General features: G+C 40.6%; 1 protein-coding gene and 1 long non-coding RNA gene across 14 annotated transcripts in view; one reads left to right on the forward strand and one right to left on the reverse strand.

The window, feature by feature from the left end:
* IKZF2 (IKAROS family zinc finger 2) overlaps positions 1-8,578 on the reverse strand; it is a 149,898-nt gene extending 141,320 nt beyond the window's left edge. For 4 of the 13 annotated variants that reach the window (XM_036320766.1, XM_036320762.1, XM_036320765.1 and 1 more), the window contains exons 1-4: positions 8,275-8,413; positions 6,223-6,289; positions 4,609-4,657; positions 3,674-3,781 (exon numbers count right to left, since the gene is read on the reverse strand). In XM_036320766.1, coding sequence (XP_036176659.1) covers positions 3,674-3,781; positions 4,609-4,657; positions 6,223-6,225 — 160 coding nt within the window. In that variant the 5' untranslated portion in view covers positions 6,226-6,289; positions 8,275-8,413. Of the gene's footprint in view, positions 1-3,673; positions 3,782-4,608; positions 4,658-6,185; positions 6,290-7,517; positions 7,803-8,274 lie in introns of those variants that run through there. The other 9 variants (XM_036320763.1, XM_036320756.1, XM_036320760.1 and 6 more) reach the window with 8 other exon arrangements.
* Positions 7,980-12,066, forward strand: LOC118662158. The gene is made up of 2 exons (XR_004969606.1): positions 7,980-8,190; positions 11,880-12,066. It is a non-coding gene; the product is annotated as an uncharacterized LOC118662158 (long non-coding RNA).
* Positions 12,067-26,827: the final 14,761 nt, after the last annotated feature.

The following is a 26,827-nucleotide window of genomic DNA, read 5'->3' on the forward strand; positions in this document are numbered from 1 at the left end:
TAAATAATTGTGAAGCACTCTGAAAAGGATAAACTAGATTCCGTAACCTGATTATTGGTCAGAGTAAAACTAGAATTACTAGAATGACTACTTCTTCCAATTCCATACATGCCATCTGGCCATCAAACTGATAAATAATATTGACTATGAACTTGATCCATGTAATGATTTTAAAGTCATAGAAACAAAGTTTGTATCAGGCTGTATTTCATACCATTAACTAAATCCAAATAAAATTTATTCACTGGCATTATAATAGTAGATGATAAGAAAAATATAATTAATGACAATTTCTTGAACCTTAAAACTGTTTTTCAGTATAGCCAGCAGCAGGTATAGACCAGTTGGAAACCAATACTGAAGCGACTTTGCAAGAATTGGAAATGCACTAACCCAGAAACAGAAGGAATCACAAAGCAAGACTCATCTGAGAGGCCGAAATACAATATGGATTATTTTTATATTGTTCTGTCTGAGTTGTCTGTCTCAGATTCTTAACTTCCAGAAGCTATTTTTAAAATAACTTAACACTGTGTATTTCCAGTAGCCATCAAGGCATATACTGTCATCCCTGACACCGAAGGTTGTCAGCAGACTCGACATGTACACTAATGATCTCAGGCAACAATGCTCATCTTCCTATCAAAGTGATCCTTATTCCATAAGAAAAAGTCTAAAGTTCTCTAAGAAAACCCATTCTAAAACAGAGGACGCAGTCATTAGGAAATGTTAAGATCAACTAAGACTTCTGACTTCTTTTTAAGATTATCTTATTTGCTGAATTTTAAAACCCAAAACTGTCAGGCATGGTAACATTTTTAGTTCTCTCCCAAGTCGCCGATGCTCTCTTCTAGCCCTGTCAAATAATGATAGCTGCTGTCATTATTTATTATACAATAGCTGGCAGCAAGTTGTACATATACTCTTCATCTCAGAGTAGTCATCAAATAGCCAAAACAAATGACTACGACCATATCGTCCAACTGGCCACTTTCCTAAAGCCAGAATAAGGTGGCTATCACATCTTATCAATACTTTACTGCCAGAATAGAAGTTATTTTATTAAAAATCAAAGGTTTTAATTCTTTTATTTTTTTTCTAAACTGTTTTAAAATAACTTTCCCTCTTCCACGTACACTCCTGTCCTCTCCTGTTTGCTCCTGGAGGCTGTCTCTCTGAAAGATTTCCACATTTACTTTTGGCTTTAATACTTTCAATCAAAATTGCAAATCTGTTTTTGGGAGCAACAGCCCTTCAGGAAGTATACATGAAGATATTAAAAAATGCAGAAAATAAATTAAGTTCTTCTCACTTAATAAAGACAAGAATGTGTGTAAAGGCATTCACAAAAACCAGGGGTCTCAGACACAAGTGATTTGACAGGTCACACACACACACACACACACAAATTATTTCAGGTGATAGAAAAATATGAGTGACAGATTCTAAGTCTCTTGTTCAAATTAGACAAGAGCCTCTCTCTCTCTACCACTTTTTGCTTTGGCAATCTCAAATGCTGATATTCCCCTAGATCTAACAGAAAGGAAAAAATGGGTATCTTCTCCATCTAACACCTAAGTGGGTAACCTAGATACTGTAAATAGAGGCTACATAAAGGATGCAAGACAGCTCTGAAGTGCGAGCCAACATATTTAACCTGCAACGCTTTGGAAAAGGACTCGAAAACACGTGCAGCTTAGCCAAAAACCATACTAACGTGAAATTGCCACGGGCTAGTAAGTTAAAAAGACAACAGCAAAAAACCTCTTTACCAAACATAATTTAACTGTTAATGGGTGTGAAAAGCCCAAACTTCGAAAGCACAACTCTTATTTGTTCAAATGGATCATGTCTGCACTCTGCACTGTATATTTAAAATAAGTGGGTGAACTACCTTTTTGAAGCCAGTACTTGCTAAACCAGAATCAAATGCACAAATAAAGGAGGCAATTAACCAATCCAAAAAAAAAAAAAAGGCATTTTTCCTGCTGATATTATAGTGGTGGCTAGGGGATATCAGTAAAGTCTTATGATTTATATTAATATATATCCCTATATTCAATGCTTCTAAAGCCAACCGTTAAATAGCTGGCTAACCGAAATTGCAAATGCATCTGTCTTTACCCTTTAGGAAATCATACAAAGATAATCTGAGAAGTAAAAATCTATTCTACCAAAGAACTAGTAAGATTGTAAAAATGTTAAAATGTAAAAATTGTACTGCCTACATTACATTAATAGTGTAACTTTTATCAAATCAATAGCCAACTAGCAAAAAATAAGTTAATGCTACAAGATCCATTATAAGACATTAGCACTATAATTTAATATACATTCACTTACTACCTATTAATTTTTCTTTCTACATGATAAAGGAATTTCAATGACTGCTTCTAGAATGAAATCTTCCTAGGAAGTGTTTCTCATTAATAAAAAGAAAGAAAACTATTAAATAAGTAAGTTCACATAGTTTAATAAAAAATTCAATAGCTAGAATCACTTAAAGTTAATGAGTTGCAAAATGTATTCAATAGTACTCTATATACTTTTGCTTATAATTCAGTAGTCTTTACCACTTACAAAGCTAGTAGATTTATAGTAACCTTAAGTTTGAGAACTGAAAGAGGGACTTGGAAAGGAAATTTTGTTCTGTTCAGATAATGAGAATTAACTTAGAGATATGCTCATAATTCTGTCGATGATTCAGTTTTCTTTAGTTATTAAACCTTCACTTTTTTACAAAGGAAAGAAAATGCCTTTCCTTCACATATCAACCAAATAGAAAACGTCTAATTAAATAAAGTTAAATATAAGTCAGGCATCATTTCTGTACGAGAATATAACATATACCAAAACTGTAAGGGAAACACAAGATTTCAAATAACGTTTGAGTAGGAATAATAGAGCATTTGCACTTGATAACTAAACTGATAAAACATTATAAGAGAAAAGAAACCACATTCTTAAAGTGTTTTGTCTCTGTCCCTGATAGCATATAAGTTGTTCTCTCATTACACAAAAGTGTTTACTACATCAATGAATGACTCTTCATCAAAAACAGTAACCAAAACTGTCTATGCCTATAAGTTCAAAACATCCTTCCAAAGTCTCTCAGTTCTTCTCTGGACAATCCTAAACAAAAAGCTCTCACTTTGTTAGAGAAATGGCTGTAAATGATTTCTACAAATTTTCAATTACACTTCACTACCAACACTTGGGAGGAAAAACTTTCACGTTAAAAAAAAAAAAAAAGCAACACTGCAATTCTACCACTGATGGATTAGCTTTGTACCAAAACAATATAAAATTATTTCATTTTTTTACTGTGAAGAGTCCTTTGGAAGTGACGTGTTTCCATCTTTTTTTAAAATCCAACAACAACAACAAATCTAGTCATAAACCTGACAAGTCAAAACAATAACCAGAAAAGCCTAACATTTCTTACCTGATACAGGTAAGCACCAGCTCCCAAATGCCACCTTGGGATAGTTCAGACTAGTAAGCAGACTCATGTTTTATGATACTGGAATGAACAGGAATAAATCTCTGTTGTTCTTTCTTTAGGAAAATCTATAACAGCAGCTACACCACAATGTGAGAGGACCCCACAGACCTAACAAATTCAAGGCTGTTGCTAGAGAAATAGGGGGAAAAACATAAAAAGAAGACTTACTGCTTGTCATGTGACTTGGTGAGGCATGCTGTCCATTGGGTGTGCTTGAGGTGAGGTCAATTGCCATATCGGAGTGCTCCCTTTCAGGTGAAAGCTCATTGTCACCTGCTTTCACAAAATAAAATCTTTTGGTCTCTGCTCATTGTCACATAAAATCTAATTACCAACTTTGTCTCATGCAGTGGCACGAATAGCCTTGAAATTGTAATGTAATATGTTTTTCCTTAAAAGAAACTGTAAGGCAATATAATTTAGAAATATATAGTAAATGAATGAAATGACAAAAAGCAACAACCAGCCCACACACACAAAAAAAAAGACAAAATTTCACTATCACAATAATTGTAACTGTAACGTAAGAGGAATTGGGAGGAGTTGATTTCTAAAGTATACTTTAGTTTAAAAAACTAAATTTCTTTTAAAACCTAATTTAATCATTGAACATACATTATTTATAATGAGCATTTTCTAAAATGCTGGCTATCAGAAAGTTGGATGTTTGAAAGGAGAGTTGGCTAAAAACATGTCAACTTGTTCGTTTTTAACCAAACAAGTTGAGAATTTAGAAGCTAATTCTCTTTCAGAATATGAGTCCGATAACGTAGGCTATACAATGCAATAAATATTTAGTACACGCCATATTAGTAGACATGTATGTAACCTGACCAATTGTAAACTTAGGTAATCAACCAGGAAAGTGTGGATCTGCTAAGCTCTACTGATTTCCATGTTATCTTTAATATAGTAAAGTATATTTCTATTTCACTGTATGTTGCTATTTTACCAAACTCACTTTAAGGGTGAAGTTGTGAACAGATAGAAAATGAGAGCATAGAATCTGTGATAAAGACTTACAATTGAGGAGTTCAAGTACAGGTAACACAGAAGCATAACTTTATTAGCAATAAAGAAAATTAATGGGAATGAATACTTACACGTTATATAGCCATCGATAGCCTCTGTTTCCATAGTCAAAGTGCAGTGCTGCAATACAAAAGATTAGACCCTTAACACAATGATTCCTTTCAGTTCTGCGCTGAAATGCTTAACTTATTTGAAGCTTCAAGCAGTTAGCCCATGTTGCTGCTGCTGCAACCTGTGCCCAGGAAACATACTACAGTGTACTGTATGTGCTCATTTGCAAGTCACTGAACTCTTTCTGCAAATGATCTGATTCCTGCTGGAGATAGGATAGGAAAGATAAGTGTGCTGTGAGATGGGCTGTAGCACGAAAGGAATGACTCTCTTAATCAGAATTTACTTGGTTCAAAGAAGAAGAAAAAAAAAACAAAACAAAAAACTAGGGGGCCACATCTCCAACATGCCAGCTTCACCCCTCACTACTCCCCACAATCGCACTGCAGTTTGAGGACTCCCCTAGTATACAGATAGCTCTATTCACAATTGTTGCAAGTTGGTTCATCATGTTCTGGGGGGGGGTTGGGGGGGGGGGGTGGAGGACAAACAAACATAAGAAAACAAAACAAAAACTTCGTGCCCAAGTGTGTCTCTAAGATTTCTGCAGCCGTTACCCAACTCCTGAACTTGTATTGGCGTTTTAGCCTAACCCCAAGTTCTGGGTGAGCACCTGTTCGATGGAACCTTACTTTCCTGCCAGACCAGGGTTGGATACAAATGCCAAGCTTACTTAATACAGTCCGATTTTGAAAATTTCATAAACTTTTCGCTGTTGGGAAGGGAATCGCTTTTTTAAAGTTTGGGGAATTATTCTCATGCACCCATGACGCAAAACAAGAACTTAATTCTCAGAAACAAAAGTTGTATGAGATGACACCCCCTAGCTTTGATTCCACATAATGAAAGGATCGATAAGCTGACTGTATTCTTTGAAAGACAAAGTTTAAAGAATTGACATGTCCTGAGGAGATTTTTTTACTTATTTTCCCCCCCTTTGGCCCTGGTCCTTTTTGCCTTTAGTTTCAAAACTCTCACTGCACCAGCAGCTAAATTATTCACAATGAGCCATTTCTGTATTGATCGCCAAGTATATTTAGCCCTGGCTCCTGGAATTCCTCCATTACTTACTGGAAAACAGGCAGCTTCACTTGTCTCCAAAACCACTTCCCTTCTCCCTCCCCTCCCCTTCTTCACCACCACCCTCCCTACCCGCCCCCCCCCCAAAAAAAAAAACACACACAAAACTTTTCTTTCTTTATGGAATAATCAGATCAAATTCCCAGCTCAGCCACTACATAGCACTTAAATTTCAACCTGCTGTACTGTTATCAAATTCTTTCAAATTATGATTACATAAGACGTTAAAGAAAGGCATCCACAAAGTTTAAAAGGGGCGCAGTTTCTTCAGCTATTTTACAAATGAGTTTATCTCTTTAAAAATGTGCACATTTAAACACACACACACACATATTAAAAAAGAAAGAAACGTCAGGGAGAAGCGAAAGAAGTCTGCCCCATCAATGAAATGGTTATTAACCCTCAGAGAAGGAAAGCCAGAGAAAGAAAAGGAGAAAGAGAAACGAAATGTACATACAAAAGGAACTGTCCCTTGATTAAAAAAGATTCATCACCATTTCCAGCTCTGTCGGGAGGTCTCAGCTTCTTCTAACCCCTCCAAGAGGAGGTGACAATGTCGGGCTGAAGATACACGGAGAGGGAGAGAAAGAAGTTTTCTGTGTTCCCCCTCCTTCTCTCTTCCCCTCCCTGGCCCCCTCCAAGCCAAGCCCCCTGCAGAGTTCAAGGCGAGGAGGAAGGAAAAGCACTTTACAGGTGGGTCATTCCGAGCCCAAATCCAGCAAACAGATCGGCTGATAAACAAAACCAAGAAATGAGAGAGAAGGAACACCCCCCTTCTCCTCCTCCTCCTCCTCCACCTCCTCCTCCTCCTCCTCCCTCCCTCCCCTCCCCCTCGTCCCTTTGGGATGGTCTAGTAGGAAAAGTCACTCAGGAATGGCACCACGTACTTTCAGGAAAGAGGAAAAAAAAGAGAGAGAGAGAGAAAGAGAGAGAGAGAGAGAGGTCAGTCAGTGCCACAGCAATGCGATTAACAAGAAGAGAAAAAACTTGATCCACCGGTTCTTTAAGAATCGACCAAAAGCTAAGACAAGAAAACTGAAAGAAAAGGTGGGGGGGTTAGAGGGGAGGGACAGTCAGGCAGAACCCAGCAAGGAACCTAGGTCCTAGGCCAACTTCCCAAGACTGTGTTTTTGGCAAACAGAGAAAGAAAGAAATCTTAATTCCATCTCTTTCGCCCATCCTAGATGGAACCTGTCAAAGTGACTTAGCTGCTGCCTTTTTGCATGTGTCATACCTGTTTTGTTTTGTTTGTTTGCTTGTTTGTTTTTATTAAATTCCAACAGGATCTGGCTATTACCTTCTCTCTGGACAGCTGCAATCTATGCCAAGCTACCCGATCTTTCTTGGAATTCAAGTTAAAACAAAGCCAAACAAGTCCGAATCCATGACAGCTAGAGAGGCGAGAACTGATTAATCGATTAACATCCCAGAAACAGATCTCAAGGAGGGGACGACACGTGAAGGCAGAGGACACCGTCGCCAGCCCGGCTCCCTGGGCGCCCTTTACAGACATTAGGACCCTACTCATCCCCACCAGCCATCGCTCCCGGAGAAAAACACCCACATTATCATCCTCCTCCTCCTCCCTGCTTAACAGCAACAAGTCATTTGATCACATTACCGTGCAAAACGAGGTGCCAGATAATTACACTTAACTTTGAAAACGCTCCCCGCCCCCCCGACCTTTGCAAATCAAGACACACACACATTTATCTCGACAACCTCGGAACCAGAAGACAAATAAAACAAGAGCTGCTCTTCCCCACGCCAAAGCCAAACGGAGATTTACCTCAGCAGCGCATGCAGTACCACACTCCCATCACCCTTTTGTGTGTGTTTACTGTTAGTGTGTCCTCTCTCGGGCTGTCTGTCCTGTGCCTAACGTGTGTTTGTGCACTGCGGCGGGTGGTGGGAACTAAGGCGGTGGAGCCGTAGCTAAGGGTAATCCTGTTTTTACTTCCTCCATCTTCAGCGAGGAGCAGGGTTAGCCCGGGACAGCTGGTCAAACCCCGAGAAACCGATCCGCCGCCGCCGGAGCACATCTCCCCCGCCGGCCGGCCGGGCTCGCGCAGACGCCCGCGGGCGGAGGGCGGGCTGGCGGCGGCGGCGGCGGCGGCGGCGGGCAGGGGGCGCGGGCCGGCGGGCGGCCGTGCGTGCGCGCGCGCGTGCGTGCGTGTGTGCGGGCCGGCGGGGGCGCGCGCGCGCGTGGGGGAGGGTGGGAGTGAGCGCGCGCGCGCGCGCGCGGGGGCCGGGGAGGGCGCGAGGGCGCGGGTCTGCGCGCCGGGCCGCTCGGCGCGCTCGGCAATCGATTACAGGACAAGTGCGGCCCCGGCGGCGCGGCGGCGCGCGCCTGGCCTCGCGCGTCCCCCCCACCCCAACCCCCGCGCGCGCCCGGGCTCGTCGCTCCCCGCACCCCCGCACTCCCGCCCCCGGCGGACCCCGCCCCCCCCAGGGGCCACCAGGTAACCAGCGTTCCTAGAGTCCCACCGCGACCCCGAGCCACTCATTCTACCCGTCCCCCGCCCCCCGCTCATCATAAATCTCACGTTTTCTGCCGGCCGGGAAGGAAGGATCGCCGGGGAGAGGGGAGGCTCATTTCGGCCGCGTGAAGTTTTCTTTCCAAATGGGAGCCGTGGCGAGGCCGGGCCACGGGAGCGGCGGCGATCCCGGCGCCCGGCGCGGAGCTCGGGGCTGGCCGTCCTGGCCCGAGTCGGGCGGTGCGCGTGGACCCACCCACTTGGGCTTCGCAATAAACTCCGCGGCGCGATCCCGGTGAACGGCACCGACGGACCGGGGCGCGGACCGGGATGCGGGGGTCCTCGGGAGTGGATGGGAAGGGCAAGTCGGGTCTGAGATGCAGCTCAGCGCGTACTATTTTGGAAGTGCTTCCCGGGGCAAGTTTTAAAATTAGAGCGTGTGCTGGCGTCTTCGTCCCCGGGCGGCTGCCACATCCACCCCAGTCCCAGGGACGCGTGAGGGTCCAGAAAGTTGTTAGAGCCCAGTGCTGCCCATCAGTAGCCACCATTCGTTATCGCACAGCTTTTTAAAATTGATTTGGGAACAACTGAAATAGATCAAGTTAAATGTGTGCTCTTGCTACACATAGTAGCATTTGGCTTTTTTTTTTTTTTTTTTTTTCTTGGCCACATTTGCAAAAAGAGGGAATAGAGACTTCTGTAATGAAAGGGAAAAGGAAAATGAAAGGATCTGAAAATACTGAACTGTGGAGTCTGGGTGGCTTAAGTTTGAAAAAACACACGAAATTAGTAGGACTACCCTACAGCGTTTCTGAGAAACCGTATCACAGGTTGTGAGGAAAATCAATGCTGAAAGAGGAGGCGCGGGCACCGAGCTCCTCCTTCCAAGAATCCCAGAAATAGTTGCTGAGTTGCTTTTTATTTTTTTTTTTCCTGCTGAGGATAGAAAATGACACATTGAAAATAAAATCATTAACTATTAACTATATCTTAAGCACTACTCTGTATGTCTGGGAAATTTTGGATAATGTCTTTTCCTTTAGATTTTGTGTTGGAGGAATTCATTCACGTTGATGCACACTATGTAATGGATACCGTATATAACTTGTCTATACTAAATTTACATTTTATAATGAATTACTTTTTAAAGGTTTATTAGACAAGTGAAACCAGTAGGCTGGTTACTGAATTAGGAAAAATTATAGTTGGTGCCATACTGAAAACAAGATGAACCAATATTTATTGGAGAGCAAATTATTTGGGCTCAGGCTACCAATGACTTTAGTAGGACAATTTTAAGAGAAATTGCAGTTCTGATGAGTTATATGTTGTTGTTGTTTTAACCTGTCAATTAGGTAAATACAAGTAATTTTCTTGATGACATATTTTAGGAAAGACAACAGAATTCCACAAATCATTTTAATCATCCCAATAGATAGCAAATATTTTAACCTTAAATTATCTTAGAAAAGTGGAATTTGATTCCCAGTATATAAATGGTAACATAACTTCTCTAAATTGCCATAAATCCCTCCTAAAAACTCAGCCTGACTGTTTAAGTATCTACAAAGTTATGGAGGTCCTTAGGAAAGATGACTTAAAACTGAAAATGAAATGTCTGGCTAGTTTATGCATTTTAATTCTTTAATAGAAGAGGAACCAATATGAAGTTTTAAGGAATTATCCTAAAGTTACCCAGCGTTACCACAGTTGATAAAGTCCTTGCCCCCTGGCTGATTAGAGCTTAATTTAGCTCCCTTGAAAGACTATCCTTTTCAGGAGTTGCTTTCTTTGACTTCCTAATCACCAGAGGCACACTCTCTCCCTCTAGTGGCTAAGCATTCAGACACTTTACATTTGGTGACTCTGTCTCCCCAGGAATTGGGGGTGGGGTTTGGGGGGAGGGTGTATTAGCTCCCAGAATTTAGGATAGTAAATGATCACTTGTGAGAATTAGACCATTAGTGGAAACTTGCTCCTCTTTTTAACATCCTATGTTCCTTTCTAATTTGCAGATCCTGGCATATCCAATGTATCCCAAAGAAGTCAAGATTATGTTTACATACTACAGCTAAGGGTTCTGTTTCATCCTCTGCAGTTGAATAGTCCTGGCTCTGAGACTCAGGGTTCCACTTGCGGGAAGTAACCTTTTATGAACTGCAGTAATTCACTTTGTTCAGAGCTTTTCTCAACAGTATTTTTATGCTGGTTAGAAAGCATATTTTCACTTTTTACCCTAACTACACTGCACACATTTTTAAAGTACACGTATAGTTAGCCTGTGCATAAAAATGCACTACCAGGGAAGTACAGTACCCTCCTATTCGCCCATTGTATCCAGTTGGATAGTTCAATTTTCACTTTGGGGATGGGGGTGAGGAGGTGGGGAGAAAACATACCTGACCCCCACCTCACTTCACACAGTGGGTTCTTCCTGATCCTGTCAGCCCCATTCCGCTGAAACCATGCCTTCCCAGCTCCAACTCATATAGTAGTGCCTTGCACATCTCCTTCACTATACAATTTGTAAATATTTTAGTCACTATAATGTCATCTTTTTAAGGGCAGGGATGATGTATATCCTGCTAGCAACTGTTTTCTTAGAACTAGCAAAATGTTTGGCCTGAGTTGTTACTCAAAAAACATTTGCTGAATGGATGAATATAGAGCTAATCACATACCTAGTTCCCATGTGTTAAACTGTTTTCAAGGGACAAAATGCATAGATATCAAAGATACATTCTTATCCCATCAATAATGTGGTCACTGGACAATGTGGCTCAGTTGGTGATTGTCCAGTACATCAAAAGTTTGCTGGTTCAATTCCTGGTCAGGGTACATACCTGGGTTGCAGCTCAATCCCTGTAGGGGGCATGCAGGAGGTAGTTTCGCTCTCATATCGATGTTTCTCCCTCTCCCTTCCTCTCGTCCTCTAAAAATCAATAAAAAATATTTTAAAAAAGGAACTTGTTCAAATCTTAGATCCTAAATCACGTTATAAATACAATATACTTAGCTCTGGCTTATGGTTCATGTGAAGAGTGTGATATAAATTGGTAGATATACAACTTACAAGTATAAATAGTAAAAGTGATTAAAACTGTATATCAAATGTAATTTGGTTAAGTACATATGTGTCCCCTCTGTTTCATAAATAAATTATTTCATGTTAATACCTGATTACTCATGAACGAGATTGACCATCAAGAAATGCGACAGATGTAATTCTATAACCACTAGGTGCAATTAGCAAAACAAAAATTTTTAAAGGTAGTGTAGCTAAAAGGGACATTATGGAGTATTACTTTTGTTTTCTTTGGATGGTTTATTTTATCTGTTTTGTATTTAAAAGCCCTAGTACCCTTTAAAGGAATTTGGATAAAAGTGCATTTTTGTTTGTTCAAGGAATTAACTCTGTTTTTTAAGTTTGGGTTTTGTTTTTAGCAGAGGGTAGGAAGGTGCAATTCAAAACATTACAGTACTTTGCTAATATTAAGGGGGGAAATTTGGAAATTGATTATATATTGAAGTTTTCTTTAGATGGTTCTATTGTTCTAGCTGTAGGAACATAGTCATTCAGAGTAGGTGCCCTAAAATAACTTGAATCCCTGGAAAAGTTGAGATCAACACAGGCACAATGCTTTAAAACTGATAACGTGTTTGATTTTTGTCAGGCGGTGGTGATCTTCGCTTTGAAGTGGTGTTCTCTTAAGTGAGATGTGGAACAATGGGCTCACTTTCTCCTGTCGACCTAGATCGGCACTGTGAAGAAGCAAGGAAGCCCGAATGGGAAACATAGTTTCAAAGAAAACATTCTAAGATACCACATCCAGGTCATAAATAAAGCATATTAATACCTCACAACTTTGCCTTCCTGGTCCATTTTACCGTCTGGGGTCCGTCTGGGGTCCGTCTGGGGGGTAAGGGTCTTCTCTTTCTCTCCATCCTGAACAACAGTTTCTTTTAGCAACCCTGAGGAGTGTCACTTTGCAATTCGAGATAAGGCTCTTGTACCTAGAAAAGGTAACATTATGACTTAAATTCACGCTTTGATAGGATAATATCAGATTTCTTCTGGAGAACACGTTTTGGTATTGATGTAGAACAGATGATAGGCTATCTCTATCACAAATGAGAATTATAAGTTGTGCGAGTTAGACCAAGGGGGTGAAGACTAGAGAGGTTTCTGAATAAAAAGGAAAGCGCACATTTTTAAAGATGTCACTAAAAGCTGCCATAGTTGCTTTAAAATGTGGATGTAAAAAAAAATTAAAAAAATAAAATAAAATGTAGATGTAGTTCAGCATTTGAGGAAATGAGTTCCATTAATTGCAGAAATGAAAGAACTTTGAGCTGGGTCAAGTGCAGACAGTTGATGCTCACAAAACAACTCTAAAAGGCATTGGGAAGAACGTTCTTAGAAGCCCTAAAATCATTAAATGCAAAAAACAAAAGAGTAATAAGGTTATTGAAACCTCCAAGAAAGTGTTAGTACAAGGGAAGAAAAAAGCTAACAGTAAAAGGAGAATGCACTGTCTAGAGTGCGTTAATTTAGATCCAATATAATAACACGAGAAAAAGAAGGAAAACCAAAAATGGTTATTTGACTTTGGAATTGGGAGGTGAAAATAGGGCAGACTAGCCTAAAAATCTGTAATGCCAACGTTTGGACTTTGCTGGAGATAACTATAGTCTAAAGCCAGGTGATGGCTAGTTGCATCTCAAGGAGAATATTTGGGATATAAGCTAGTGCCAGTAGGTGTATGATCCTATTTTTTTTTAATCCCGTGAAAAACTCATGGAATTACATGTCCAGTGTTTGTAAGAAGCCTCGATTCTTTGTAAACCGAAATCCTTTCACAGTACAGCAGAGTCTGATCACATGTTTAAACAATTCTGTACAGACTGAGAAAAATAGAAGGAAGCATTACAAACAGAAAGCAGCAACCTAGGGAATTAGAAGCTACACAGGGATAGAAATGGAGAACCATTTCCTGCTTGACAACTCTGAGAGGGGGCCTGCGGTGCGGCAGAGGGGGACGAATCAAAGAAAGGTCATTTACAGGTAGTGAAGTCAAATGTCACCTCCTCCAATTCTCATGACTTGTGGTTTAGAGAAAGGTTAGCTTAATATAGAGACTAGTGTGGCATTCTGAACTGTCTTAAGACAAGATGTGTGAATATGATATAACACCATCAGTATCTCTCCCCCTAGCAGTTATGTTCAAAAAGGTACTTAAAACACACACACACAAAAAAAAACTTAACATCGTGGTGAGGTAATAGACACCTGGGAAAGTCCCACTTGGTAGACTAAGGCTATCATCAAAAGTCCTATAAACTATATTCCAGAAATGGCTTCACTGGAATATTATTTTATATGACTGGGAGAGTCGTATATATCATCATCATTATAGGCACTTATTTTATGCCAGGTGTCATGACAAGCACGTTTCATACATTACCTCTTTTAGCCCTCACAGTTATTTTTAAGAGGTAATATTAACACCATTTTCACATGAAAAAAATTGAAGCTTGGAGATATTAAAATCTTTTTTATTATTTTATTTTTTCTTTATTGATTAAGGTATTACATATGTGTGGAGATATTATTATCTTGCCCAAGGTCTCACAATGTCAGAGCTGGACTCAAAGGCATGGGTTACACTCTAGAAAGCCCATAAAATCACCACCATGTTATGCTGTCTCCTTAATAGCCAAATATATTTGTTAATCATATGAACCTGTTACTGTAGTTAACTCCAGCACTTTGATTAACAACCTGGTGGGTAACATACCAATATTAAACCACTTGAAAAGAAAACTGAATGTCCACGGTCTTCTAGAAGGTTCATCGAATGCGTTATCAACACAGAACTCTGCCAAATCCAGTGCCTGTCTGTGTGGGGAACATGACCTATTTGACATTTAATGCTTTAACATCAGATATTCATCTGTAGCTTCTATGACCTGGTCCATCAAGTGAGTGACATGAGAGAACCACTGAGAATTAAATGATAACCTTCCTATAAAGAATTGAGTAATCATTAATGGTGACAAAGGAATCTAGACAAGAACTTAAATTGAAATTCTGGATACCCAAACATAATTGCACATTTTGTTCGAAGGGGATCATTTCTGATTCATTGCTCTCAGACACAGGTGCATCACACTTCTCCCTTTTGTAAACTTCATCTATATGTCATTCAAAGAATGAATTACTGATTTTCTGTGGTGAACATTGTGATTAAATGGTATTCTTAAGTGACGTTTTGGATTTCAAGAAACAGAATTTTTTTCTAGTGGAGAGTAGCTCTCAGTTGTAGTGAAGGTCAATGTGTACATTTTTCTAGGATCTATTAAGTGAAGCCTGGGCTGTTAGGACTTTTCTCTCCATTTTAATCTACAAATACAGTGAATACTGGAGTAGAGAAGTAAAACTGTACTATTTTAGTTTTTTTTCTGTCCCCGTTTGGATAGATATGGAAGTTACATATTTATTCTCTCATGGCAGTTGTTTTCTCTAGAAACAAAAATAAGTAATATTTTTATTTAATACCAGAAATACTATTTATGAAATTGATCAATGGCTTTGGGGGAACTTTGCTTTAGAGCATTTGAATAGCCTTCCCCAAGAGAGAAGAGCTTCCCCAGAGATTAGGAAATAGTCAACAGATAAAATGAACATGGGAACTGGTGTACTTATAATCTTAAAAAATAACATCCCGATATTATGTTAGAGAGTGAATGCTGAACAGAAGACCACTTAAGTATTTAAACAGCAGTCATCTTTCTCCCTAATCTAACATAGATGAGGGAGGGCACCTCTCTCCCAAGTCTTTAGGATTATTGCTTTGAGAGGTCCCTCGTGATGTGGAGGTGGCCTGGCACCATTAGACAGTCTGTCATGCATAGAACCCCTTGACAGACTCAAATCCAACAGGAGCAACTTTGTGATAGTTTTACTTCCCATGTTATTTTCCTATATGGAGAGAATATACTTGAAAATTATGTTTCTTTATAAATGAAAGGTGTTTGGGGGTTTTGTACAGCTATTTCTTATGAGTTTAGACATTTTTCCTTGTCCTTTTTAAGAACAATAATGAATCTGTGAACTTGAGTTTCTTTCCAGGAGTGGGGAACACCTGGCCCGAGGGCCATATATGGCCCAGGAAATCATTGGTCTGGCCCTGCCAAGGCATTAGGGATGAGTTAATGAAATGTTTGACCAAATATAGCAGGGTAATTTTTAAGTAGATAATTTTGTATGGCCCGCAAATGATGTTATAAATATCCAAGTGGCCACTGACAGAAAAAAGGTCCCCCCCCCCTTTGCACCCTACAAGGCTAAAGGCCAGGATCTGGACAGTGAAGCTCACTAAGGTCATGCCATTCTGTGTATGACCCTTGTCATCTGGCCAGACTTCTCTTTTGACTCTGGAGAGTATCATGAACTCATTCTTTCGCCTTCTTTAGAACTTCAGTGACTCATTCAACCTCAGTCAAGCCAGCCAGCTTAAGGAGATTCATTGGGACAGCAGTACTTTTCAGATAGGCTGTCTAAGGGAGACATTCAGAGGTCTGAGGGAAAACCAGGAAGTCTGAGGAGGAGAAGAGATTAACAGCAACAGATACTGCCTGTAGAGATAGCATAAAACCAATTAGAGTTGTTGAGGAGAGAATAAGAAGTGAGGAAGTAAAGACTGTATATACAGACACTAATTTCAATTTTATCTATACTAATAAAAGGGTAATATGCTAATTAGACCGAATAGACCAGATATCTTCTGGACGTCCTTCCAGACATCCTTCAGGACAAAGCCACAGTGGTGGGGGCCGAGGCAGAGGTGGTTAGGGGCAATCAGGCCAGCAGGGAAAAATGGTTAGAGGCGGTCAGCCAGGCAGAGGCGGTTAGGGGCAATCAGGCAGGAAGGCAGAGTGGTTAGGGGTGATCAGGCAGGAAGGCAGAGTGGTTAGGGGTGATCAGGCAGGAAGGCAGGTGAGCGGTTAGGAGCCAGCAGTCCTGGATTGCAAGAGGGATGTCCAACTGCCAGTTTAGGCCTGATCCTATCTAAACTGGCAGTTGGACATCCCCCGAGGTGTCCCTGATTGGAGAGGGTGCAGGCCGGGCTGAGGGACCCTGCCGCCCCCCCCCCACACACACACACACAAATTTCATGCACCAGGCCTCTAGTTTAGCTATAAAAGGAACGGCAGAAGCTAGAAGCTGGAGGAGGATATGGGAGTGGGGGCTTGAGGGAATTTTTGTTTCTAAGTAAAATTTTAGGATGTTCCAATGCTGATAAGAAGGTGTCAAGAGCAAGTAAAATATTGAGGATGGAAGAAAATTGGTCCCTGAGGGGACAAAAGGATCTGGAGCACAAGTGAAATAACTATGTTCAGATAGGAGAGGAGATACCTCTTGTACTAAGGAGAAGCAAGAAAGGATGGGTACAAATGCAAGTAAGTACTTGACATGATGGGAAATTGAGGAGGGTTTGAAGACAGTGTCAGTGTTATTTCTGAGAGTAAAGGGGAAAATGACTGCATCGAACATTTAAGAAGAGTGAATAAACCCGGCCAGCGTGGCTCAGTAGTTGAATGTCGACCTATGAACCAGGAGGTCTCGGTTGATTCCTGGTCAGGGCACATACCCAGGTTGAGGGCTCAATTCCCAATAGAGGGCCTGCAGGGAACAGCTGATCTATGATTCTTTCTCATCAATGATGCTTCTATCTCTCCTTTCTTCTCCCTTCCTCTCTGAAATCAGTAATTTGTTTTTTAAAAAAGAAGAGCAATTAAGCTTGAAATAGTTTCTATGAAGAAATGTGAAAGAATCTAAAAAAAAAAAAAGAAAGAAAAGTTGATGGGCAGAATAGAAATACCATTTGAGGCTGGTGACCAGATATAATCCATCAATATTCTCAATACTATAACTGAATTCACAGTCCAGCTTTAGTCTTGGAAAATATGAAAGGATTGATCCAATATAGAAAGTGGGGAGCTGGAAAACAAGGATCAAAGTTTAGTTTAATTGAAGGAAATAAATTTCAGTAATGGGCAATTGAGTAAGCTACACAGAGAAGGATACAGTACTGATGGATGGATACCAATGGGTGGGAGAATGTAGAGGGCTATAGAGGCCTTGGATCACAGTCAGGTTGAAGAACTTGTCTAAGAAGGAATACTGAGTGAGAGATATGAACAGATAGAGGACTGTGAGAAAAAAACTTGATATTTCTGATGGAGTACAAGATGCCAGGATCCAGAATAGAGGGCAAGAAATTATGGCTTCTAGGAGTTGGATTACCAGGAGAATGATAGGTTAATCAGGAGATAATCTTGTGTCTTGGAAAACAGAGGAAAATACTGAACTAGTTGCTGAAGCCTTTGAAGAATGATTCCCTGATAAACTGATAAATAATAGCTAGGAGGAAGGGTAGTAACAGGTAGCAGGAAACAAGGAGCATCAGAAGAGTTTCATACAAAAGTGTAAATCTTGTGAAAAAATGGTTTGGGATTGTAAGGGTGATGCTGACCCCATTTTCTCACCTGAACTAGGTGAATCATAGGAAAACAAGTTGCCTTCACCTGTATAAGTAGGGTGACCGTATCATCAGATTTGCCAATAACAACCCTGCCTGACATAATTATTATTTATTTTTATTTCCTTGTTTGTGTGTGTGTGTGTTTTTTGCTGCAGAAAGCTTTACTGTTTCATTTGGCCCAATGCATGGAGAGGGCTTCAGGTTGGTTAAAAGAATGGCTAGTAGTTTCAGGGAGAGGCTTAGGTAAAAGCCAAACACCAGGGGATGCAGAGGGCCTCTCAAAGGCTTCTGGCCTCCACAGGCTCCTGGTCGAGCCTTTAGAAGAGATACTCGCCCAGCCCTGCCTGGGAGCCAGCCAGCCTGCGGATGCTTGTCAGGTGTTGCCCATCTTCTTGATGAGTTTCACCTCCTCACCCTGGAAGTGGTTCTTTAGGAAGTCACGGAGCTGAGGGTCTGTGTGGGTAGAACCCAGGGCAGGCAGCTCCAAAAGGGCCTGCTTCAGGCTCCTCTCCAAGGCCAGGGCGGCCTCCATGGCGGCTTCCATGGCATCCTGAGGTTTGCCCACTCGGCTTGGGGAGGCTTCAGCAGGTCCTGGAGAGAATGCGGCCACCGCACTGGTTTTGCATCTTTAACAGACGCTCAGTGCCCTCCCGCTTCTTCTCCACCACCTCTTGGAAGAAGTAGCCCACGTCCTGGAGAGTCCCCGTCAAGGTTGAAGTAGAAGCCCAGAGAGAGGTAGGTGTGGGAGCCCGCAGATGCAGGTTGGCTAGGTGGAATAATTCTGAGGAATTTGGGAGCTCATGGTTGCTCCACAATAAAGAGATAAGGTAGAAAAAAAAACCCCAAAAACAAAAACCCATATGTTGGCTGGTCCCGGAAGTGGTTCTGAAGGTGGTGACTGGATAAGATGCTGTAGAGTGTCTGGAGGCTGGAAGAAGGGGCATCCCTGGGTCTGTTCTATCCAAACACTGTTGAAGCAAGAGACAGTTCGGGACCGCCGAGGGCACTGCCCTGACATAAGTATGAATAGTACCCCCATTTACTCTTAAAAGTGTTCTTGTTTCTTTAAGTTATAGGCTCATCCGACTTTAAAGGGGAGTGGCCTCAAGGAAGAGCTCTTTAATTAAGAAATGTTTTTGTTTGTTTGTTTTTAAGTGAGAGAAGACAGGATGCATTTGCTTGCTCATTTGTTTTACCTGAGAGAGGAATTTCAAGGACTATAGTAAGAAATGTTTGGGAAGAGAAGGAGCAGTGGGATACTGGATAAGTGGAGAGGAGACAGCAAGTAATGTTTGAATTGAGAGTATGGAAGAGCCCTGGTCAGTTTTGCTCAGTAAATAGAGTGCTGGCCCATGGACTGAAGGGTCTTGGGTTCCATTTCTGTCAAGGGTACCTTGATTGTAGGCCCAATTCCTGGGCAGAAGTCAACCAATCCATGTATCTCTATCACAAAAATGTTTCTCTCTGTCTTTTCCCCTCCCTTCCACTCTCTCTAAAAATCAATGGACAAATATCCTTGGGTGAAGATTAACCAAAAAAAAAAAAAAAATTTGTGAGTGTGGAAGAGGTGAGTGACTTCACCTGGAGCTCCAGTCTGTGATTTCAATCTTTCTGTCAAACTTGCTGCCTCCTTTAATCAGGAAACAGATGGATAGTCATGATTTCAGAGGTCAAAAATGCCTATTATTATTTATACCTTTACACTGTAGCCAGAGATTGCAGCAGTTGCTGTATTACAAGGTGAAAGATTCAAGGGTCCAGTTCCTGCAGATCCGTTGCCATAAAAAGGCTCCTAACTGGGGTGATAGACTCCTGACACTTTCTTCCCCTTCACTTAGGTTTTGAGTGTTCTTTCTTCCGAACTTTGGCAGATTTGGCCTTCTTGCTGCCAACTCAACTCCAGTACTTCCTTCAAAATCAGGGTAAGAAAACAAGGCAGCTTCAGCGACTGGGTCATATGAAGACTGGTTTATTCATGGAAGTCACTAGCTATTGCCAAGCATTGTACACGGAGAGCTGTTGAATAAAGGAAGAGTGAAGTCAGATGATAATTCCCAAAAGCAAATAGAAATTGACAACCTTGCTAAAAGCAAACTACTCTTATGTCTCTAGTCATGGCCATAAGGCTAAAATGCACCTTCAGAGACCAATATAACATGCAGCCATATTGGAACTGATGATTCTTTTTTTAAAAAAAGAAATAATCCCACTTCCATTAAACATAGAAATTCTCATTACAGCATCTTCATAGACCTTTATGTCAATGAGTCATTTGTATTTAAGTCTGCAAATATATACTGCAATACAACTGAGTCATAAAGTTTACTGATGTAGTTTATGGAAATATAGATAAAGCCATTTTCCAGAGCTATGGACATTCATCTATCGTCATGACAAATAAATGTATAAGTTAAAATGAGTGGTTTTCAGTCACGTTCTAAAAATATTCAATCCTACTTACAAATAGATTGTTCATAGGGATACTAAAAGTAGTAACCTTGCAGCATCAATTAAACATATGAATCATTTATTTTAAAATCTATACACAATTTTTCAGAATGACTTCATTACAAGAAATCACCTTCCCTGCCTAAAACAGTGGTTCACAAACTTCTTTTTTGTACCTAAGCTCTCCACATATTTAATATACTCCTATTTAGTTACATATTTCATTGCCTAAAAACCTTCTAAGCTGGACTCACTCATCTGTTCCTAGATTCCCACTCCATCCTAGGGAATATCAGTGTTGGGAGTGTTGTAGCAGTTTGAAAACTATTCTGTAGAACAGTGTTTTTCAAATGTCAGGTTGTAATTCATCAGCAGACTATATACTTAGTGTGTCATAACCAGTATTTTTTAAAAATGAAATAGAATGGAATAAAGTATGTCACATATAAAAGGGATAAATAAAAAGGTAAACTTTGATTTCACAGATACACATATCTACTGGGTCACACATAAAATGTGAGCATTGACCTATGAACCAAGAGGTCATGGTTGGATTCTTGGTCAGGGCTCGATCCCCAGGTGGGTGTCAGGGGGCATGCAGGAGGCAGCCAATCAATGATTCTCTCTCATCATCGATGTTTCTATCTCTCTTTTCCTTCCCCTCTTTGAAATAAAAATTAAATTAAATTACTGTAAATTAAAGGTTGAAAGCCACTATTTAAGAAAATAGATAAATCTGGCTGGTGTGGCCCAGTGGTTCAGCATTGACCCATGAACCAGGAGGTCACTGGTTCAATTCCAGGTCAGGGTGCAGGCTTGGGTTGTGGGCTCAATTCCCAATAGGGGGCATGCAAGAGACAGCCAACCTATGATATTTCTCTCTCATTGATGTTTCTATCTCTCTAATCCTCTCCCTGCCCCTCTCTCTAAAAAATCAATAAAAGCATATTTTTTACAAAGAAAATGAATAAACAAATTGAGGTGAATCACTTCACTGAAATATTTTATAGCAGTTATATATTACTACATAAGTCAAGATGGATAAACTTAAAAATATTTATGTTGGGTGAAATAAGCCAATTGTAACACGATTCTTACATTTATTGTTAAAAACATTGAAAACAATAACAATATTATGTATTATTTACATACATATGTATATGTAGTAAAGGTATAATAAAATGGAAAAGAAAGACACCTCTTTCAGAATAGCCCTAACCTCTGGGATGAGAGGGAGAAGGATGAAATGTACCTGCAATGCTTGATTTCTTAATAATCAACAAAACAACAAGAAAGCCCACTGCATGGGAGAACATACCTGTTATCTCCAATAAGGACTTAAACTCCAAAATTTACAGGGAACTTGTACAACTTAACAAAAGGAAGATAAACAATCCAATTAAAAAATGGGCAAAGGACCTAAATAGACACTTTTGGAAAGAGGGCATACAGAAGGCCAAGAGACATATGAAAACATGTTCAAAGTCACTAATCATCCGAGAGATGCCAATTAAAACGACAATGAGGCACCATCTCACACCTGGCAGAATGGCTACCATCAACAAATCAACAAATGACAAGTGCTGGAGAGGATGCGGAGAAAAAGGAACCCTCTTGCACTGCTGGTGGAAATGCAGACTGGTTCAACCATTGTGGAAAACAGTATGGAGTTTCCTCAAAAAATTAAAAATGGAACTCCTATTTGACCCAGTAATCCCACTTCTGGGAATATATCCAAAGAAATCAGAAACACCAATTAGAAAGAACATATACACCCCTATGTTCATAGCAGCCCAATTTACAATAGCTAAGATTTGGAAACAGCTTAAGTGCACATCAGCAGGTGAGTAGATTAAAAAACTGTGGCACATCTACACAACAGAATACTATGCTGCTGTAAAAAAGAAGGCACTCTTAGCATTTGCAACAGCATGGCTGGACCTGCTAAGTGAAATGAGCCAGTTGGAGAAAGATAAATATCACATGATCTCACTCATCTGTGGAATATAATGAACAACATAAAGTGATCAACAAAAATAGAGCCAGAAGCATCCAACAGACCATCCAACCTAAGAGGGAAGGCAAGGGAAGGGTGGGTGGGTAAGACATCAACCAAAGGACTTGTATGCATGCATATGAGCATAACCAATGGACAAAAACAGTAGGGGGGTGAGGGAATGTGCTGGGGTGGTGGGAGCCACCGGGGAGAGGTCAATGGGGAGGGGGGGAAGGAGACTTATGTAATACTTTAAACAATAAATAACTTAAGTAAAAAATAAAATAAAAAATTATAGAAGTCATGCATCTGTGATTCTGATTTACTCTGATTGATCCACCTCATTTTTCTGGTTCTTATTTCTTCATATATGGAACTAGAGGTCTGGTGCACAAAATTCATGCATGGGTGTGGTCCCTAGACCTGGATGGAGATCAAAGTGCTAGCCTCTGGCATGGAAGGGCAGGTCCCAGCTGACCCCCAGGTCCTCATGCACCCCATCCACCTGAGTTACGGTGCCCAATTCCCCATGTGGAGATGTGGTGAGCACAGCAGGACTCCGTGGGCCTGGGCACAGCGTGGGCCTCTGGGCCACCCAGCGGCGCTGCACAGAAGCTGGGCAGGTGGTGTGCTCTCTCCTGGCCAGCCTCGCAAATAGGCTCCTGCTCAAACCCATGGGAACCTGACCGGCTCCTGCAGTCCCAGGAGCTGCGGCCCAGCTCACCTGGAAGAGGCTGGGCTGGTGTGTGGTGGGCTCCTCGCAGGCACCTGAGTGCAGGGGCTTCCTGGGTGCATGATCCCTGGCATCCTGGGGGAGGGTAGCAGGAGGAGTGAGAGCAAGTTCAGCAGACACTCCACATTCTCACTGCACCTCCGTCCCTGTCACCCCCTGCCCACGTAGCTGGCAAGTGGTCACAGTCCCCCTCCCCGGACACTAGGAGTTTGGTTACCAGCACCCATCCCCAGTTCCCTGTCCCAGCCCGGAGTCCGGCCCCAGTGGGCGATCAGGGCCTGCCAGCTGCTGGTCGCAGTCTGCAGAGTGATCGGTTGGGGTGCACCCCCTGCCCAGTTCCCTCAGTGCCTGGGAGCCAGGCGGCGGCCCCACCCTCCCCACCCTCCTGCAGCCACTGCTGCTTGCTGTCTGTGGGGCAACTGGGCCCTCCACTCGCACCCACCTAGACCTGGTGCTGCCTGCTCAACTGCTCCACCGTCCTGCTGTGGTCCCACTCTCGTCGTGGCCATTGGGGCCAGCAGCACCTCCACTGTCGCCTGCTGCCAGTGCAGCATCGCTGATGCCCGCCATGTTCCACGCTGCCCCCTGGTGGTCAACACACATCATAGTGAGCGGTCGAACTCCTGGTCAAATGACCGCCCAGGGGGACAATTTGCATATTAGGTTTTTATTATGTAGGATAAAAGGATAATATCAGGGAGTGATCAGTGTCTATTTACTAGTAGAAGGAGGGGTGAAATTGTGTAATGAAGATGTATTTTAATCATATAATACTCAACCCATAAAATTTAAATGATTTCTTAATGTTAACTAGCTCCTTGGTGGTAGAAGTCAGACTAGATAACAGCAAGTCATCTAGAATCACAGGTTTTATTCTCTATCATTTAACTTTGCTTTTGATGAAAGATAGAAGGACATGGCATCATTTTATCTCTAATGATAACGTAACGAGGTCACCATTATCATTATGTTCACCATATAAAGTGGGCCTCGTAAACAATGGTTCTGCTAGTGCCACTGAAGGAAAGAATGAACCCTTTGAAAAGGCCAAATTTAGTTAAATAGTGCATGTTTTTATTGTTAAATATTAAAAGAAGTTAAGACCACTGGTTTCAGGTGACCTTCCAATTGAGTTTAGCCATGCCTTATCTTAAATGATTGATAGTAGCCATGTCTGGTTTCCTGTAGCTCTTTTATTTATAAATTGGAAAACAGGCTGGTGCTCTCTTCAAAACTGATTTGTGGTTACTCTTAGAAGTGATTATTGGTACTTCCTAAAAGAGTTTGCAGTCCCAGCAAATTCAGAGAACAATAAGGTGAAAAACTATGTGTAACATAAGAGAGGCCAAGAAGCAAAGGAGAAAGAGAAAGCACCAAGAAATTCTAGTTATGAAAAAGCGACACTTGAACACATGCTCAGTTCTGAACTCACAACCACCTGGCAGAAGACTAATTGAACTAGTTGTCTAGGGAGCCTGCAAAACCATCAGCCCAAACACAGACACAACATTTCCCAGTTCAGAGGTCCAAGAGGAATTTGCCCCAGGTCATACTGAGAGAAGTGTCCTTGTTCCCCTGGTGACTAAAAGCCTTCAGCCCAGAAGGCCAGTGGGTCAAATCCCAGTTATACCACTTAATTGTTACTTCACAGTTGGGCAAATTTGTTACTCTCTCAGTTTCCTCACCTGCTAAATGAATAGAGTAATAATAGAATTTACCTCATAAGGTTTATTAATTAAATAAAGATTAAATGAGTTAATATTTGTAACTGATCTAATCAAGGCTGAGAACAGCTCTGTACCTGGTTAGGGTTATATTGTGTTTCTTTAATAAATTTAGCAACCAAATATCCTGAAAAGCAGTTTTGCAAAGGACATTCTTAAATTAGTGTGATTGTAGTTGTACAGTTAGTTTTCATAGTGTCATAAAAGCAGAGCATTGGCCCTAACTGGTTTGGTTCAGTGGATAGAGCGTCTGCCTGTGGACTGAAGGGCCCTGGGTTCGATTCCAGTGCAGGACACATGCCCGGGTTGCAGACTCGATCCCCAGTGGGGTTGGGGGCGTGCAGGAGGCAGCCGATTAGTGGTTCTCTCTCATCATTGATGTTTCTCTCTCTCTCTCTCTCTCTCTTCCTCTCTGAAAAAAATATATATATTTTAAAAGCAGACTATTGCTTCATACTTAATTTTTTCTTTTTATTCCCTTTCTAATTTTTAAAATATTTCCCCATTTTTAAAAAAGAAATACATATTCTCTCCTACATGGATTGGATACCCATTCCTCATGCTTGCTCTTCAAAATGTTATCCTCCTAATACAATAGATCAGACTTAGATTTTTTTAAACAGATAGCCAACTGTAAGTTACAGCATCTGTGTCACTGACAAGAAAAACCTTACATAGCAGCAAAAGCTAAATTAACCGTCTGTCATGTAGGGGTGCAAGGTGTATAGTAATTTGCAAAATGAGATATCTCTCCCAGTATTTGTTCACCCTCATTGGGAGTTCTTAAAATAAAAAAACATTGATTTAAACATTTTTAATGAAAGTTACAAAAAAACCCACCTAATTATAAACAGAAACCTTTGTATATAAAAAGACATTTTCTTTCACCATTATAAGTAGCTTTTGTTCTGTTGATTCATTAAATCATGTTTTATGATATTTGTACCTCTGAACTATGTTGCTACCAAGTATTATAAATGCATACTTTGTAATTCCACTTAGGTTAACTTAGTATATACTATCTACATGTTTTTATTTAGCTCACAATAAAATATATGTTTTCATGTGTCTTAACTCCCTTATAATCTTAGAGCAATTTTAGAGAAAAACTGGGTCATTATTTTTTATAAGGTTCTTATTTCTTAACACAGTGACTTACACAGATTTACTATAATCTCTGCTAATAAAAATTATTATACAGATGGAATCCTTCATCAATAAAGTAGTGCAAAATATTCCAATGCTGTGTAGTCGTTCATTCATTAAAAAGCCCATTAATGCATTTCCCTTTCTCTCTTTTTTTTTTTCAAATATCTATGCTATTTTTTTATTTAGGTCTTCACAATTTATCTAAATCAACTAAACTATTATTGTCTTTTTCACTTATTAAACACACATTTGGTTTCTCCTAAATCTTTTTTAAAGTGTTTCTGTTTTTAGACCTCTTTTTTAGAAGTTATATTATCATAGTATTTCAGTTCTCACTATACAATTCAAACATTGGTGTCCATTTAGAGTACTATATTCATATCATGTACTTTAAAAAGAAAGTTAGTTTGAGGAGAGAGCTGTGGGAAGTGGAGGAAAGTATAGGGGGGATAAATACTGATGGAAGGAGATTTGACTTGGGGTAGTGAACATACAATCCAGTGTAAAGATGATGTGTTGTGGAGTTGTGCACCTGAAACCTGTATATTTTGTTAACCAGTGTCACCCCAATAAGTTCAATAAAAAGGGGGAGAAAGAATTTGACATTAGAAACAATCCATCTGGGCTCCAGCCTTGAATTCTTTTTAAAAAGAAAATTTTAAATAGGATAACAAAGGAGCAGAATGAGACAAAGGATTGTCCAGATGCTCCCATAAATCACTAGTCCCTTCATTGTTTATTTCCAAGGACTGCAGTGGTCTAACTTATGTAATCTTTTGCCCCAAGAACTTTTCATCAGGTAAACTGAATTCTTCCACCCTCCAAAAATAAAAGTGTATAACTTCAATATGATCACAGAACTAAAACTAAGGTTAAAGTCTATGTTTCAAAAATACATGTTACTTAATTTCAAATTTTTTTAAGTCAGGTTAGAGAACTTAGTGAACTTTTAATTTTTATTCCTTATTTTTATTTGTTTTTATTTTATGTAATTCTAGCATTTTGCACTTCTCAATGATATTAA

This window comes from Myotis myotis, unplaced genomic scaffold, assembly GCF_014108235.1.
Source record: "Myotis myotis isolate mMyoMyo1 unplaced genomic scaffold, mMyoMyo1.p scaffold_m19_p_8, whole genome shotgun sequence".
NCBI lineage: Eukaryota > Metazoa > Chordata > Mammalia > Chiroptera > Vespertilionidae > Myotis > Myotis myotis.